This window comes from Pelophylax lessonae (genome assembly GCF_965119305.1).
Source record: "Pelophylax lessonae genome assembly, chromosome: 11".
NCBI lineage: Eukaryota > Metazoa > Chordata > Amphibia > Anura > Ranidae > Pelophylax > Pelophylax lessonae.
Window position 1 is genome coordinate 231,940,587 of NC_138778.1, and position 16,531 is coordinate 231,957,117.

General features: G+C 46.6%; 1 protein-coding gene across 1 annotated transcript in view; it reads right to left on the reverse strand.

The window, feature by feature from the left end:
- Positions 1-952: 952 nt before the first annotated feature.
- Positions 953-16,531, reverse strand: part of NOL11 (nucleolar protein 11) — a 33,149-nt gene continuing 17,570 nt past the window's right edge. The window contains exons 13-18 of the mRNA XM_082272631.1: positions 15,105-15,230; positions 12,891-13,115; positions 11,417-11,495; positions 8,459-8,551; positions 1,735-1,842; positions 953-1,211 (exon numbers count right to left, since the gene is read on the reverse strand). Coding sequence (XP_082128757.1) covers positions 1,095-1,211; positions 1,735-1,842; positions 8,459-8,551; positions 11,417-11,495; positions 12,891-13,115; positions 15,105-15,230 — 748 coding nt within the window. The 3' untranslated portion in view covers positions 953-1,094. The remainder of the gene's footprint in view (positions 1,212-1,734; positions 1,843-8,458; positions 8,552-11,416; positions 11,496-12,890; positions 13,116-15,104; positions 15,231-16,531) is intronic.

A 16,531-nucleotide genomic window follows, 5' to 3' on the forward strand; every position in this document is an offset into this window, starting at 1 on the left:
TGCATATGTATAGCACTAATTACTGTAGTAATGTCACTGGTCCTCCCAAAAGTGTCAAAAATGTCAGTTAGGGGTCCGATCTGTCCACCGCAATGTCGCAATCCCGTAAAAAAAAAAAAAAAAAAAAAAAAAAAAAAAAAAAAAGGAAAATCGCTGCCATTACTGGTAAAAAAAGACAAACATTAAAAAAACCAATAAAAATGACATAAATCTTTCCCATAGTTAGTGGACGCGGTAACTTTTGCGCAGACCAATTATATACACTAATTGCGATTTTTTTAAAAAAAAAATATGTAGCAAAAAACAAATTGGCCTAAAATGTTAAAAAATGTTGATTTTTAAATTTTTTTTTTGGGAATGTTATATATCAGAATGTGAAAAAAAAAAAATATATAATTATATATATTATTTTTTTTTCAGAATTGTCACTTTTTTGTTTATAGCGCAAAAAATAAAAAAACCGCACAGGTGATCGAATACCACCAAAAGAAATCTCTATTTGTGGGGGAAAAAAGGATGTAAATTTAATTTGGGTACAGCGTAGCACGACCGCGCAATTGTCCGTTAAAGTAACGCAGTGCCGAATCACAAAATATGGCCTGGTCATTAAGGGGGAAAATCCTTCCGGTCCAGAAGTGGTTAAGCGGTAAGACATTTACATTTGCACCAAACCGCTCACCAGAACTCCACCACAGACTGGAAGTCGGGGAATTAAATTTGGCTTTCAGTAGATTTGCCTGAGAGGATTCAGAAATAATACCTGAGGACTACTCCAGGAAGCCGGTTATTTCCACACTATTCAATATCATGGCACAGCCCATCTGCAGGAGCCAATCACAAAGTACTGCATTCCTCCGTGCTCTTACCAGGTAATGGTGGAACCAGTTCAGCATAGAACAGCCATAGATGTCCAATGAGAATGAAGACATTTCACAGAGACACAAAGCAGAAGGAGTTAAGAAATAAAACATTTTTTGTTAAACAAATACAAGGATCTCCAGCCATAAAGTCTTCTCCTGTTCACATGTCACAGAGGGAAGGCATCCAATAGGGACAGCCCGCTGTGTGCACAAACTGCACCAATGTCCGTAAAATCAATACAGTTCCAGAACTTCAATAGAATATTTCCCAACGCTCTCACAAGGCCTCTGTAAGCTCTGCAGTTCTGATAAACTTCCTTCGATCTTGTTCAGCTCCGAGAAGAACTTCATCTGTAAATGATAAAAAAAAACAGTTAATACCTTGACAGCAAGCAGAGCCCCGACGCTCCACGCCCCAGCAGAGCCCCCGACGCTCCACGCCCCCAGCAGAGCCCCCGACGCTCCACGCCCCCAGCAGAGCCCCCGACGCTCCACGCCCCCAGCAGAGCCCCCGACGCTCCACGCCCCCAGCAGAGCCCCCGACGCTCCACGCCCCCAGCAGAGCCCCCGACGCTCCACGCCCCCAGCAGAGCCCCCGACGCTCCACGCCCCTAGCAGAGCAACCGACGCTCCACGCCCCCAGCAGAGCAACCGACGCTCCACGCCCCCAGCAGAGCAACCGACGCTCCACGCCCCCAGCAGAGCCCCCGACGCTCCACGCCCCCAGCAGAGCCCCCGACGCTCCACGCCCCCAGCAGAGCCCCCGACGCTCCACGCCCCCAGCAGAGTGCACACAGCCAGCACCCTAAACCCCCCACCCAGTACAGTGATACAGCAAAGGATCAAGGGCCCCAATCTGTACACTGCTACACACCTGTTGGCGGACACATTTCTGCAGCTTCCGAAGCAGTGGTTTGGCTTTGGGCAGCAACACCAGGACAGTGAAGTTGGCATCTAGAAGAAGATTCATCCAGTCTATTACCTGGAATAAAGAACACACAGTTCATGAGATACAATCAGGGATGACATGTAATATGTTTTCAGTCATCTGCCCAAAATACAGGCCCAAGTCTAAACAAATAGACAGTCTAAGCAGTCTTTCTCCGATTCTAATGCCACCAGCAGTCCTTAAATTTATTAGAAGGCCCTCTCCACCCAAAAAAGAATATCAGTACAAGGGGTGGATTCAGGAGTCCAAGATGTGGGTTTTCTAAATCCAGCCACAAAGAGGTGCCTTGGCCTTTAAAGCAGAAGTAAATCCCCCATTTGTCCTGTATGAGAAGGCACCTCACATACTGTAAAAAAAACCTTCTCTGTGCAGCAGCACTTAAGCCTCCCTAATACTTACCCGAGCCCCCTCTGGATTCAGCACTGTGCACAAGAGCCTCGGCTCTCCGGGGGCTTTCCCTCCTCATTGGCTGGGACAGAAGCGGGAGCCACTGGATGTCAATTACAGCCAGTGAGCCAATGAGGGGAGAGAGGGAGCGGAGCAGAGCTACAGCTGTGCGTGTGAATTGACACTCAAAGCAGCACCTCCGGAGGGAAGCTACCTGGGTGCCCCCATAGCAAGCTGCCTGCTCTGTGGGGGCACTCAGCAGGAGGGAGGGGCCAGGAGCGTCGGCGGGGACCCGGGAAGAGGAGGATCGGGGCTGCTCTGTGCATGGCACTAATTCCTGGATGCAACAGTCGCCCCAAAGCAAGGCTTAGCTCTGTATGACTGGGCATGTGCGGCATTGGTTGGCTGACATCCACTGAGGGCAGAGGTAGGAACTCTAGTCTGGGATCAACCCAAGATGGCACCAGCTTTGTGTAGCCTGCAGTATGGTATGGCTAAATATTTTGTTACTGGAAGTTTCAGAATTTGTGGGGGGGAACTTTGGGATTCGGAATGTATTTGCCAGTGGGCTGCAGGGTTTACTTCTTGCTCTGTTCCTTACAAGCATACATAAAGATAATCAAGACCCCCTTCCAATCACAAGCAGAGCCAGGGCTGTTCTGTCAGAGATGAACACGGGGATCCTGTGACTCTCCTATTTAGGAACACAGGTTTCTGTGTTCATCCAGTGAGTCAATCCCCCCACACAGTTAGAAAGCACTCCCTAAGAGCACACTTAGCCCTTTGAGCACCCCTGGTGGTAACCCTTTCCCTGCCAGTGTCAGTACAGTAACAGTGCATATTTTTAGCACTGATTAATGTAGTATTGACATTGTTGCCCCCAAAGTGTCAATTAGGTGTCAGATCTGTCCACTGCAATGTCGCAGTCCAGCTAAAAATCGCATATCGCCGCCATTACTAGTAAAAAAAAATGACTTTCCCCTAGTTTGTAGATGCGATAACTTTTACGCAAACCAATCAATATACACTTATTGGGATTTTCTTTTACCAAAAATATGTAGCAGAATACAAATTGATGAAAAATGTTGATTTAATTTTTTTTATTGGGATTGTTATTGGGGAAAAAAAAAAAAAAAAAAAAAAATTTGGATTTACTGTAAAATCCATTTCTCTGATGTTCATTGACGGACACAGCTCCCGTCATTGTTAACCATTGGGTTATGCTGCCCCCTACAGGAGTAGGACACTAGGCAGAAAAAATTCTGGCTGCACCCATGGGCAGTTCCAGGGTGTATACTCCCTCTCTCTGCTATAGTCACTCAGTTTTGCTACAATCAGTGTCAGGAGAATTATACCTCCACAGAGGGGTGGGTGCTGTGTCCGTCAATGGACATCAGAGAAATGGATTTTACGTTAAATTCAAAAATCCTATTTTCCCTTTCGTTTATTGATGGACACCGCTCCTGTCATACTTGACCATTGGGATGTCCCAAAGCAGTGTTAAACATGAGGGGTGGGAAAACGCAAAAAATTCCCAAAAGGTAAACAGTAGCTCAACCACAACAACTTGAGCCCAACTAAAATAAACAAACAATACACCCTCAAAGAGGACCCGGTCCTCTTAAACAGCGGCCTGCAAAACTTTGCGGCCAAAGGAAGCATCCACAGATGCCAACACATCCACTTTATAGAACTTTGTAAAAGGTGGCCGCCTTGCAAACCTGCGTCACTGGCGCCTGATGACGGAAGGCCCAGGAGGCACTAAGCGCCCGAGTAGAGTGTGCCTTGACAGGGAAAGGAGGAACCTGACCCTGGATGGAATATTCCTGAATAACCGTCTCTCTGATCCATCTGGGAAAGGTCGCAGAGGAAGCGGACAACCCTTTCCGAGGCCCATCCGTGAGCACAAATAGTGAGTCTGATTTCCTAAAAGCCTCTGCAGCTGCCAGATACACCCTAATTGCCCGGTCCACATCCAAGACATGCAAAGCAATTTCCTTCGGATGCTTAGGCCTGGGACACAGGGAAGGCAACACAATATCTTCATTCAAATGAAAATCAGAGACAACCTGAGGAAGGAAAGACGGACAGGGGCAAAAAATCACCTTATCACTGTGAACCACCAAGTTAGGTGAATGACAGGATAACGCTGCCAATTCCAACACCCTGCGCGCAGAGGGGAAAGCCCCCAAAAAGGCCACCTACTGGGACAGCGTGAGCAGGGGAATCTCCCGAATATTCTCAAAAGGAGGCTTCTGGAGGACTGAGAGCACCAAATTGGAGGTCCCAAGGTGGCAATAGAGGCCGCACTGGAGGGGGTCAAGTGCCTAACTCCCTGAAGTAAAGTACGCACCAAGGAATTATGTGGCCAAGGGCCGTTGAAAGAAGACCACTAAGGCCGACACTTGACCCTTGATAGTACTCAAGGCCAGTTTCTGCTCAACCACCTGTTGAAGGAAGAGAAAGAACCGAGCCACCGAAAAAAGAGCGAGGATGAACCCCAAGAGACTCACACCACGCAATGTATGTCTTCCACGTACGATGGAAGATCGTCCTAGAAGTAGATCTCCTGACTTTTAACAGCGTTGAAATCAACTTACTCATAAAAACCTCTACCCATCAGCACCTGGCGTTCAACAGCCAAGCCATCAAAGTCAGCGACTGTAAAGCAGGATGGAAGATTGGTCCTTCGGACAGCAGATCCTCCCTGAGAAGAAGCTTCCAAGGAATGTTGGCGACAAGCTGCACCAGATTGGAGTACCAGGCCCGGTGAGGCCAGTCCGGTGCAACTAAGATGACCGGAATCCCTTCTGCCTCGATCCTGCGTAGGAGTCCGGGCAGAAGCTTGAGAGGAGGAAAGGCGTAGATCTATCAATACTGACCCCAGGGGGCCACCAGCGCGTCTGTGGTGTCGGCCAGAGGATCCCTTGTCCTAGCCACAAACCTCTGAAACTTTCTGTTGAGCCGAGACGCCAACGGATCCACCTCAGGAGTGCCCCACCGGAGACACAACTGATGAAACACCTCCGGATGAAGGGACCACTCCCCTTGGTCCAATGCCTGCTGACTGAGGTAATCTGCCTGCCAGTTTTCCACCTCGGGAATGTATGCAGTGGAGAGGGCTGGAACGAACCATTCTGCCCACCTTAGAATGCCAGCTACCTACAGAGCTGCCAGGGCACTTCTTGTGCCCCCTTGGTGATTGACATAGGCCACGGCCGTGGAATTGTCCAATTGAATGCGCACTGGGCATCCCCGAAGATGATCCGTCCAATGATCCAGACACAGTCTGATCGCTCGGAGTTCCAGGACATTAAATCGGTAGTCTGGACTCTTCCATGGTCCAGATCTCCTGAGCAGAATGCTTGCCAAGGACGCCTCCCCAGCCGGATAGGCTGGCATCAGTGGTGACTACTGTCCAATAAAAGGGGAGGAAGGATTTTCCCAGCCGAAGCACCGGAGAGCGAAGCCACCATATCAGGGACTCCTTTGTTCCCCAATTCAACGGGATCTGATTGTCCAAAGACTGCGGAGTCTTGTCCCATTTGGTCAGAATCTCCCTTTGCAGGGACCTCGTATGGAACTGTGCAAACTGAATCGCCTCAAAAAAGGTAGATACCATCAGGCTTAGCAACCGCATGCAAGTCCGGAGGGATGACCATTTGTTGGACAGCAGGAGGCGAATTGCAGGCTGCAATTTCTGGAGTTTGTCCAGAGGAAGGAGCACTATGGCTATGGCCGAGTCCAGAGTCAGGCCCCAATAGTCGAGCTTCCTGGAAAGAACCAGGGCAGACTTTTGAAAATTAAAAATTTAGGTAAACTCCCGCAGAGTTTTTATTGTTATCTCAAGGTTCTCCACCAGAGCAGAGGAAGACTATGTTCACAGAAGGAGATCGTCCAAGTAGCCCAGTACGTTGGCGTAGCAAGGCTAACACCGGAGCCAACGCTTTTGTGAAGACCTGAGGAGCAAAGTGATAATGCTCCTCTCCCACAGCTAAGCGGAGAAAACGCTGGTGACCGACACATATTGGAATGTGAAGATAGGCATCCTTGATATCTATAGAGGAGAGGAAATCACCGATGCTGGGATGCCCCCACCGTTCTTATGGACTCCATTCTGAACTTCTGTACCCACACAAAGCAGTTTAGCGCCTTGCGGTCCAGGATTGGACGCACTCTGCCTTCCTTCCTGGGGACTGAACAGGATCGAGTAAAAACCCTGAAAATGTTCCGAAGTCTGAACAGGGACAATTGAAGGAACAGGTCCTTTACCGCCCTATACAGAACCAGTCTGGGGAAAGAAAAAACCTTGCCGGGGACAAGAGCGAAACTCAATCTTGTAGCCGGACCAAATGACTTTGTGGACCCACTTGTCTTGCACCAAGGAAGCACACTGGTCTAGAAACCAGCGAAGACGCCCCCCCCCTTCCCCGATACAGGGACGCGCTTAATGCAGAGAGAGCCTTGTCCGTGGGTTTGGAGAAGCCAGCTCTCGGCTTGCCAGACCAGGTTCGTTTGGATCCGCCAGAGGAGGCCCTGAATAGCTTAGAGCCCTTGTCAGTCGACCCTGAGTGACGAAAAAAACTTATGAGCCGAGAAGGAAGGTCCACGTCTATGAGGAGGTTCCTTGCCCTTAGTAGCCAGCGTAAGAAAGGTACTCTTCCCCCCTGAGAGACCTTTAATGATGTCATTAAGGGTAGCTCCAAACAGGCGATCTCCTTTAAAAGAGAAGATCAGTCAAGGCCTTTTTAGAAGTCTGGTCCGCAGACCAGCATTTGAGCCAAATGACAGGCCGAAGGACCACCACCAAAACAGAAAGGTGAGCCATCAGGGGAGCCGTGTCCAAATCCCTGATAAACTGCAGCCCCTGGACCAGGCGATACTAGGGCAATGGTGAATACCGGCCTCAGTGCCGAACCAGCCAGAGTGTACATCTTGTGGGCCACAGCCTCCGCCTTCCTGTCAGTCGGATCCTTAAAGGCTGGGGGCTCTCCAACGGAATCATGGTTGCCTTGTTCAATCTGGAAACCAGAGGGTCCACCACCGGTGGCACAGTCCACTTTCTAATGAGGGACTCCTCATAGGTCTAACGACTAGTAAAGCGCTTAGGAACCCCACTCTCTAGCAACAATTCTGTCAAAATAGGTGGGGAAAGGAAACACCTTTGCCGCTCTGGATGGCTTGTGAGTGCCAAAGGGTATCTGTGCCACCGTCAAAGCTTCAGCTGCGTCCATCTTCAGGGAATCACGCACAGATACAATCAGTGCTTCCTCCAGCGCCTTTTCATGCATGGTTGCAGACGTGGAGGAATCATCCTCACTATCAGAGGATATCGGGTGCGTGGTTGCAGACCCAGCAGGGTGACCCACGTCTGCGGTGCCTGAATCAGATTCAGGTGCCGATGAGACTGATAAGGCAGGGGAGCTCTTTTTGCTAGCCCGTTGCCTGCAAGCCGCCTCCACCCAGGACACAAGGGACTCCAGGACCACCGTCAGTGGATGGATGGATGGTTGGGACCCGGAGGGCCCCAAACCCTTGAGAGGGGATCAGGTGGGGAAACGTGCGCCAAAGACTCCATGAGTCACCAGGGTGACCCCACAAAAAGTGTAACACACTAAGGGACAACCCCTACCGTGCTGGCAGCACCACCTGGTCGCCAAGCACAAGGCACAGAGTGATCCTCAGCAGAAGGGAGAGGACCCCACCAGACTCACCACCTGCCGTCACAGGCACCTGCAACCCCCAGAAGAATCTGCACTACACGGGTGATTAGGAAGCGAAATGATCCAGGAGTCAGCACCAGGGGATAAAGTAGGGGCTCCCACCGCCGAAAATGCCAGCAACAGGGATCCACTGTCATGGCTACCGCTTTTTGCATTGGTAAACTACAAATGGCCGCCGTACTACACAAACATGGCCGTCATGTATAGAAACACACAGGCTACAACAAAATGGTGGCACCACGAGGCATACAGGGACCAAGAACAGGGGGGACCAGGCCTCAGGAAAGATCCAGGAAGGATGGGGGGCGCTGGTAAGAGCCCCCACCAGGTTCAATACCCCACCGCACAATCGATTGTCCAGTCGCCGACGGCGCACCCCCCCCCCCCGACCCCTTTGCCAGTTGATACCCTGCCCCCACTCCAAGAAAGTGGCAAGGCCACCCAAAAAATAGAGGGACTTGGCGGGGGGGGGGGGGGTGTATCAGTGTTAAAAAAAAGATATTGGTCGATCAATAATACATACATACATACGTTCATACCTGTGTGATTGACAGCTTCTCCTGTCCAGGAAGGCTCAGTGTGATCTGCTGGATGCACGTCTTATACAGGAAGTGCAGATAGCTCAGGAACAGCTATGTGTGAGGAAAGAGCAAATAACAGTAATGACTAAAAAGGAAAATTTATAGTAAGGGTGCTTTTTATCTTAATGCAAAGAATCCACCTTCTGACTTTACAACTCCTTGAAGGATTTTGGCAGTGCTTAACCACTTCCATACCGGGCCTATTCTGCCATTCCTCTCCTACATGTAAAAATCATCTTATGCTCAAAAATTACTCAGCACCCCCAAACCATTACATATGTTTTTTTTAGCAGAGACCCTAGGGAATAAAATGGAGGTTGTTGCAACTTTTTATGTCACACGGTATTTGCGCAGCAATTTTTCAAACGCTTTTTTTTTTCTTTAAATGGTTTTTATGAAAAACCCCACGTGACAGGGATCCCGAGAACTGATCGGAGGCTATCCCCCCCCCCTTTTTTTCCCCCCTCTTCATTCTTGCCCCCCAGCATTCTTTAACCCTAAATGTCAGCTTGCCTCTATTTAGGCAACTTGTGATGGTTCCCGGCCACTTTCCTATTTTTCGGTAGGATTCCCCATACTGACTGGCGGCCTCTTTCTGCCTTCCGGCACAGCTTGCTCCCCCGTTGGGGGTGTTGGGGTCCAGGCTAGGGTCACCATCTCATTCAGTATATGCTTTCAATGCCTTGGCCTTCATATAAATGCTGGGTTAACCTTTGTGTTTATTTAGGATTACTCGTTTCTTATTTGATTCTTCACCTCATTATTTACATAAAGGATGACTCAATTTTCATATAGGTGTTCTACATGGCCATGTATTGTTTACAGGGTTTATTGTTTGCTCCTTTTTGGCGATGTCCACAATGTTACAGTTTCTGTATTCTGTGCTAATTTTCAATAAAATGTTTTATCAAAAAATAAATGGTTTCATGAAATAAAAAACGAAAAAAAAAATAAAAACACCACTAGAATCAGCCCAAAATTTTTTGCATAATGTAAAAGATGTTACGCTGAGTAAATAGATACCCAACATGTCACGCTTTAAAATTGCTCACACTTGTGAAATGGCGCCAAACCTCGGGTACATAAAAATATTCATAGGCTGCGCTTTAAAAATGTTTACAGATTACCAGTTTAGAGTCACAGAGGCGGTTCTTGGGGTAGAATTATTGCTCTCGCCCTAACGTTCATGGCGATAATGCACGTGTGGTTTGAACGCCGTTTACATATGTGGGTGCGACGCGCGTATGCGTGAGCTTCTGCGTGCAAGCATGCAGGGACAGGGGCGCTTTATTTATTATTTTTTTTTAATCACTTTTATCCCTATTACAAGAAATTTTAACATCTCTTGTAATAGGAATAAGGCATGACAGGTCCTCTTTATGGAGAGATGTGGGGTCTATAGTCTCAGGCTGGAAAGACTGAGCTAAAAAAAAAAAAAAAACACAGTTAACCACTTGACCCCCCCAGCAGTTTCAGACACTTATGACATACATGTAAAAATCTGCATTTTTACTTAGAAACCTCAATCTTTACAGATTGTTTTTAAGCAGAGATCCTACAGAATAAAATGGTGGATGTTGAATTTCTCTGTCACTCAATCCTTGCACAGCAGTTTTTTAAATGCAATTTTTTTGTAGAAAATACACATGAAAATGTATATTATATATATATATATATACACACACACATATAAATATATATGTGTTTTTTTATGCTGTCTCTGTATTTTTTTTTTTTTATTATTAACTTTATTGCTATCACTAGGGAGGAACAACATCCCTTGTGACATCATGGGCCATGACAAGTCCTCTTTATGGAGAGATGTGGAGCCTATGAGACCCCATTTCTCTTGACTGGCCTCCAAAGCAACCTATAAAACCAAGATCAGTTGAATCAATTGTTGTACAAGCCAATAGCAGCTGGTTAAAAAACAGACCAAAACTGGTTTCAGTGCTATAAATATGCACTGTTACTGTAAAAATGACACTGGCAGGGAAGGCGGTTAACTTTACTGGTGATCAAGGGGTTAAGTGTGTCCCTAGGGGCGTAATTCTAACTGTCAGGGGGCGTGGCTTGTGAGATCATCACAGAGACATGCGATCCTATATAGCAGGATCACATAGCCTCTGTGATAATCTAAGGGAGAATGACAGACGGTTGTGTTTATATCAGCCGTCTGTCTTTCTCCCTCTGCTGCAGGAGATTGCGAGTGGCCGGCGGCCATCGGAGCCGCCGGTCACACGCGCTGGCTCCCCAGGCGCCTGAGTAAGCAACGTAGTACTACGTTGCTTTGCCCAGCAGTGGCAGAGTGCAGCAGTAAATGTGCGGTGGACGGGGTGGAAGTGCTAAGAAAAAAAAAAAAGAAAAATATGGGGGCCCTTCAGCTGGGGTCCATAGAACTAAAAACCCCATTCTGTCATCTATGGGACCACTCTAGCAAAATACCAGTTCCAGGGCAGAGAGAATCAAAGCAATAGAAGAGAAAAGAGTGTGTGCAATTTTAAAGCGTGACATGTTAGGTATCCATTTACTCGGCGTAACATCTTTCACATTATACAAAAAAATTGGGGTAAATAAAAAGTTGCAACTACCGCTACTTTATTCCCTAGGGGCTCTGCTTAAAAAAAAAAATTAAAATGCATGTGTGTGTGTGTGTGTGTGTGTGTGTGTGTGTGTGTGTGTATATATATATATATATGTAAAAATCATAATTTTTTGCTAGAAAATTACTCAGGCCCCCACAAACATTATATATATATATAATTACTCTGCGCCCCCCCAAACATTATTTATATATATATATATATATATATATATATATATATATATATATATATATGTAGGAGAGCAGTGTCAGACTTGGCTTAAGAGGCAATTCAGTTCATCCAATCAGAGTCCCTCCAACGCAATACTCACTAGGACTTGGTCAGACGTCAGGTCCTTCAGATGCGGCAGGAGGTAAGTCTCGCTATACGCCGTAGAAAGGATCGTGTTCCTGGATGCACACACATTAAGGAAACAAGTAATAGAGAAATGCACCCTCCTACACCGTACTGCATTTCTCTCTCCCTAATGAAAGCCGTGTCATTTTTTCAAAAACTTCAGGAGCTGAAGTGGTTAACTGACAATTGCACGGTCATGCAACGCTGTACTCAAATGTCTATAAAAATTATTTTTTCCCCCCACAAATAGAGCTTTCTTTTGGTCGTATTTTTAGGTTTTGCACTGTAAATAAAAAAGCAAATGTTGAAGAAAAACATTATTTTTTACTTGCTGCTAGAAAACATATCTAATAAAAAATAAAAAAAGAACATTTATTCTTAAAATTTAGGGGAATATGTATTCTGCTACATATTTCTGGTAACAAAAAAAATAAAATAAAAAGAATATTATAATTATATATATATATATATATATATATATATATATATATACACACACACATACACACACACACACGAGTATATATATATATACACATACACACACACACACACAATCACATACATATATATATATATATATATATGAGAAACCCAACAAGTGTATATTAATTGGGTTTGCGCAAAAGTTATCGCGTCTACAAACTAACATATATACTGGAATTTTTATTTATATTTTTCTATACTAAAAAATGACAACGATCAGCGACTTACAGCAGGACTGCGATATTGCGGCAGACAATCTGATATTGACACTTTGTGGGAAACAGTGACACTAATACAGTGATCAGTGCTAAAATGATGCACGGTTACTGTACTGACACTGCCTGGGAAGGGGTTAACACCAGGGGCGATCAAAGGGTAAAATGTGTGCCTAGCCAGTGTTTGTGTGTACCAGCTAGAATAGAGCTCTGCTTTGTTTACATAGGCAGAGCTCTGTCCAGCGGGTGCCGACGGACATCCATTGGCTAATGGGGCCAATCACAGCAGTACTTTGTGTGGTGCTTTTACTAAGGGATGTGATGGATTTTATTGCCTGCTTTGCAGGGAAAGAAAATCTATCACTCCCCCAGTTAGTACGAAGCTCTGCCTTGTTTACATATGCAGACGTCAGTCCAGCCTCTCTTTCAGATGATTGGCGGGTGCTGGCGAATATTGATTGACAAGCACCTGCTGATCGGCTTCTGCTATATATATATATAAATATACACATACATACACACACACATACATACATACACACACACGATTCTGCACAGTACAGCCGCCCTGTAGCAGTAAATCTATTACAGACTGGTCGTCAGGTGGTTAAATCAGACAAACCGCATTGGAATTTAGCAGTGGAATGTGTAAAAAGGAGCAGAAATACAAAGTCACTTTTTCTATTATCTCTGTAAATAAAGCAAAGCCCTATAAAAGGCACATCACAGATTCGGGCAGAAGGATACAGCAAGACGGCTCGTTTACGGCTGACAGGACAGGCATTGGTCTGAGGTTTCTGCGGCACTTTATTGGACGTCTGGACGTCGCCGTTTTCTTCCTCCGCAGCGCCGGGGCTGAACCCGTTCTGGATGATGCTCGCTGATGGCGGCTCCTTTGGTTTATCAGCTTCAATATAAGACTCTGCAGAGGTTGTGTCCAAGGTGGCGCTATGCAGCTCCTCTTCACTAACACTGAAAGACAATGTAGAGTAATAACACAAACACGACAGACGTTTGACACCAATTAAAGCAGAGTTCACCCAAAAAAGTGGAAGCTCCGCTAATCTGCTTCCTACCCCACCCCTTCTGGTGCCACATTTGGCACCTTTCAGGGGGGAGGAACAGATACCTGTTTTTGACAGATACCCGACCCCACTTATGTGAGACTCCGCCGCATTGAAGCCCCACTGGAGTTCAGCCCCCCTCCTCCTTCCTCTGCCGCCAGGCTAATTAGAAAGAGCAGCGCGCTTCGCGCATGCTCAGTAGGGGACCGGCTGTGAAGCTGAAAGGCTTCACTGCTGGTTTCCCTTACAACGAATGGCGGCGGCAGAACCCGAGCGCCAATCTAAAAATCGGCTGGGGTGCCAACAGGGGATCTCTGGACAGGTAAGTGTACTAATATTTTAAAAGTCAGCAGCTACAGGATTTGTATATTAGTATAGAAATAATCCATGTAATTTGTATATTCTAGTAAAAATCCATGTAATTCATATATTATTATAGTATTAATCCATGTAATTCGTATATTATAGTAATAGTATATGTAATTTGTATATTAGTACAGTAATAGTATATGTAATTTGTATATTTATATATTGGTATAGTAATAGTATATGTAATTTGTATAATTTATTGCAATTTTTTTGTGGGGGGGGGGGGGGCAGCACTTCGCTTTAACCCAAAAAACTCTGGAGTAAGGTATTATTAACCAATTCCAGAAGGCTTCCCCCCTTAATGACCAGGCCCTTTTTTGAGATTCAGCACTGCGTTACTCTGACAATTGCGCGGTCGTGCGACGCTGTACCCAAATAAAATTGACGTCCTTTTTTCCCCACAGAGCTTTCTTTTGGTGGAATTTGATCACCTGTGCGATTTTTATTTTTTGCACTATAAAACAAAAAAAAGAGCGACAATTCTGAAAAATATATATATATATATATATATTTTTCACTGCTATTTAACATTACCAATAAAAAAAAAAATTTAAAAATCAAATTTATCATTTTAGGCCAATTTGTATTCTGCTACATTTTTTTGGTAAAAAAAAAAATCCCAATACAGTAAACCCCCCTCCATTGCGGGGGTTACGTTCCGGACCCAGCCGCGAAAAGTGAAATTCCGCGAAATAGAAAAACCCTATTAAAATGCATTGTAGGCATGATTTTTTACTGTCACTGTACGTGTAAAAGCATTTTAAGGTCTTTAAACACACTTTTAAAACAATAGAAACTCATTTAAACACATAAAAGATACTAAGAGACAGAGCAAGAGCTATGGAAAACACAAAAATATTTAATTTTTAATGATTTATATAGTAAAATAACATTACAAAAAAAACCGCGAATTACCGGGACCGCAAAAACTGAACCGCGATGTAGCGGGGGATTACTGTAAATGTATTTTGATTGTAGACGCAATAACTTTTGCGCAAACCAAACTAGGGGAAAGATTTATGTCATATTATGTCGTCCATGGACTCCCTCCCAGAACTAGAGAGCCGTGCTGTAGTTGTCTTTTAGCTATGGCGCAGTAATGAGATGAAAAAATAAATTCTTTACAATACAAAATGGCCAAAAGAACTCAGAGTCGGTTCACACTGATCCGACTCGAAGTCGCCCCCGACTTCGGGCGACTAATGAAGTCGCCCGTGCAGCGCGACTTCAGCGCGGCTTGCAACGGCTTTTCATAATGGAAGTCAATGCAAGTCGCTCCGACTTTGCAAAAAAAATAGTACAGGAACCTTTTTCTAAGTTGGAGCGACTTGAGTCGCTCTGATTAGAACGGTTCCATTGCACAGAATGGACCGCTACTTGTCAGGCGACCAAGTCATCTGACAAGTCGGATAAGTGTGAACCGGCACTTACCACTTCATAAAAAACACGTTGTTACCAATTAATTACTAGAATTCAATATTTTTTTCTTTTGTACAGGACGCAAAAGAGATGCGTCAGTGCGGCTCACCTGAGGAATATCTTCAGACAGGAGCACATAACCGCCTCAGGAACATCAATAAACCGGCAGAGACAATGCTGAAGGAGCCGAACATCCGACTTCTCCACCCCGAGAACCATCAAATCTGGACATAAACTGCAATATACAAAAATGTCAGATAAAACATTCACCCCTGCCAAGGCGGACACCTCCCCCCTCATTCACACATACTGCAAAGATGGACACCTCCCCCCTCATTCACACATACTGCCAAGGAGGACACCTCCCCCTCACTCACATACTGCCAAGGAGGACACCTCCCCCTCACTCACATACTGCCAAGGAGGACACCTCCCCCTCACTCACATACTGCCAAGGAGGACACCTCCCCCTCACTCACATACTGCCAAGGAGGACACCTCCCCCTCACTCACATACTGCCAAGGAGGACACCTCCCCCTCACTCACATACTGCCAAGGAGGACACCTCCCCCTCACTCACATACTGCCAAGGAGGACACCTCCCCCTCACTCACATACTGCCAAGGAGGACACCTCCCCCTCACTCACATACTGCCAAGGAGGACACCTCCCCCTCACTCACATACTGCCAAGGAGGACACCTCCCCCTCACTCACATACTGCCAAGGAGGACACCTCCCCCTCACTCACATACTGCCAAGGAGGACACCTCCCCCTCACTCACATACTGCCAAGGAGGACACCTCCCCCTCACTCACATACTGCCAAGGAGGACACCTCCCCCTCACTCACATACTGCCAAGGAGGACACCTCCCCCTCACTCACATACTGCCAAGGAGGACACCTCCCCCCCCCACTCACATACTGCCAAGGAGGACACCTCCCCCCCCCCCACTCACATACTGCCAAGGAGGACACCTCCCCCCCCCCACTCACATACTGCCAAGGCGGACAGCTCCCCCTCACTCACATACTGCCAAGGCGGACAGCTCCCCCTCACTCACATACTGCCAAGGAGGACACCTCCCCCTCACTCACATACTGCCAAGGAGGACACCTCCCCCTCACTCACATACTGCCAAGGAGGACACCTCCCCCTCACTCACATACTGCCAAGGATGACACCTCCCCCTCACTCACATACTGCCAAGGAGGACACCTCCCCCTCACTCACATACTGCCAAGGAGGACACCTCCCCCCCCACTCACATACTACCAAGGAGGACACCTCCCCCCCCCCACTCACATACTGCCAAGGAGGACACCTCCCCCCCCCCCACTCACATACTGCCAAGGAGGACACCTCCCCCCCCCACTCACATACTGCCAAGGCGGACAGCTCCCCCTCACTCACATACTGCCAAGGCAGACACCTCACCCCTCACTCACATACTGCCAAGGCGGACACCTCCCCCTCACTCACATACTGCCAAGGCGGACACCTCCCCCCTCATTCACACATACTGCCAAGGCG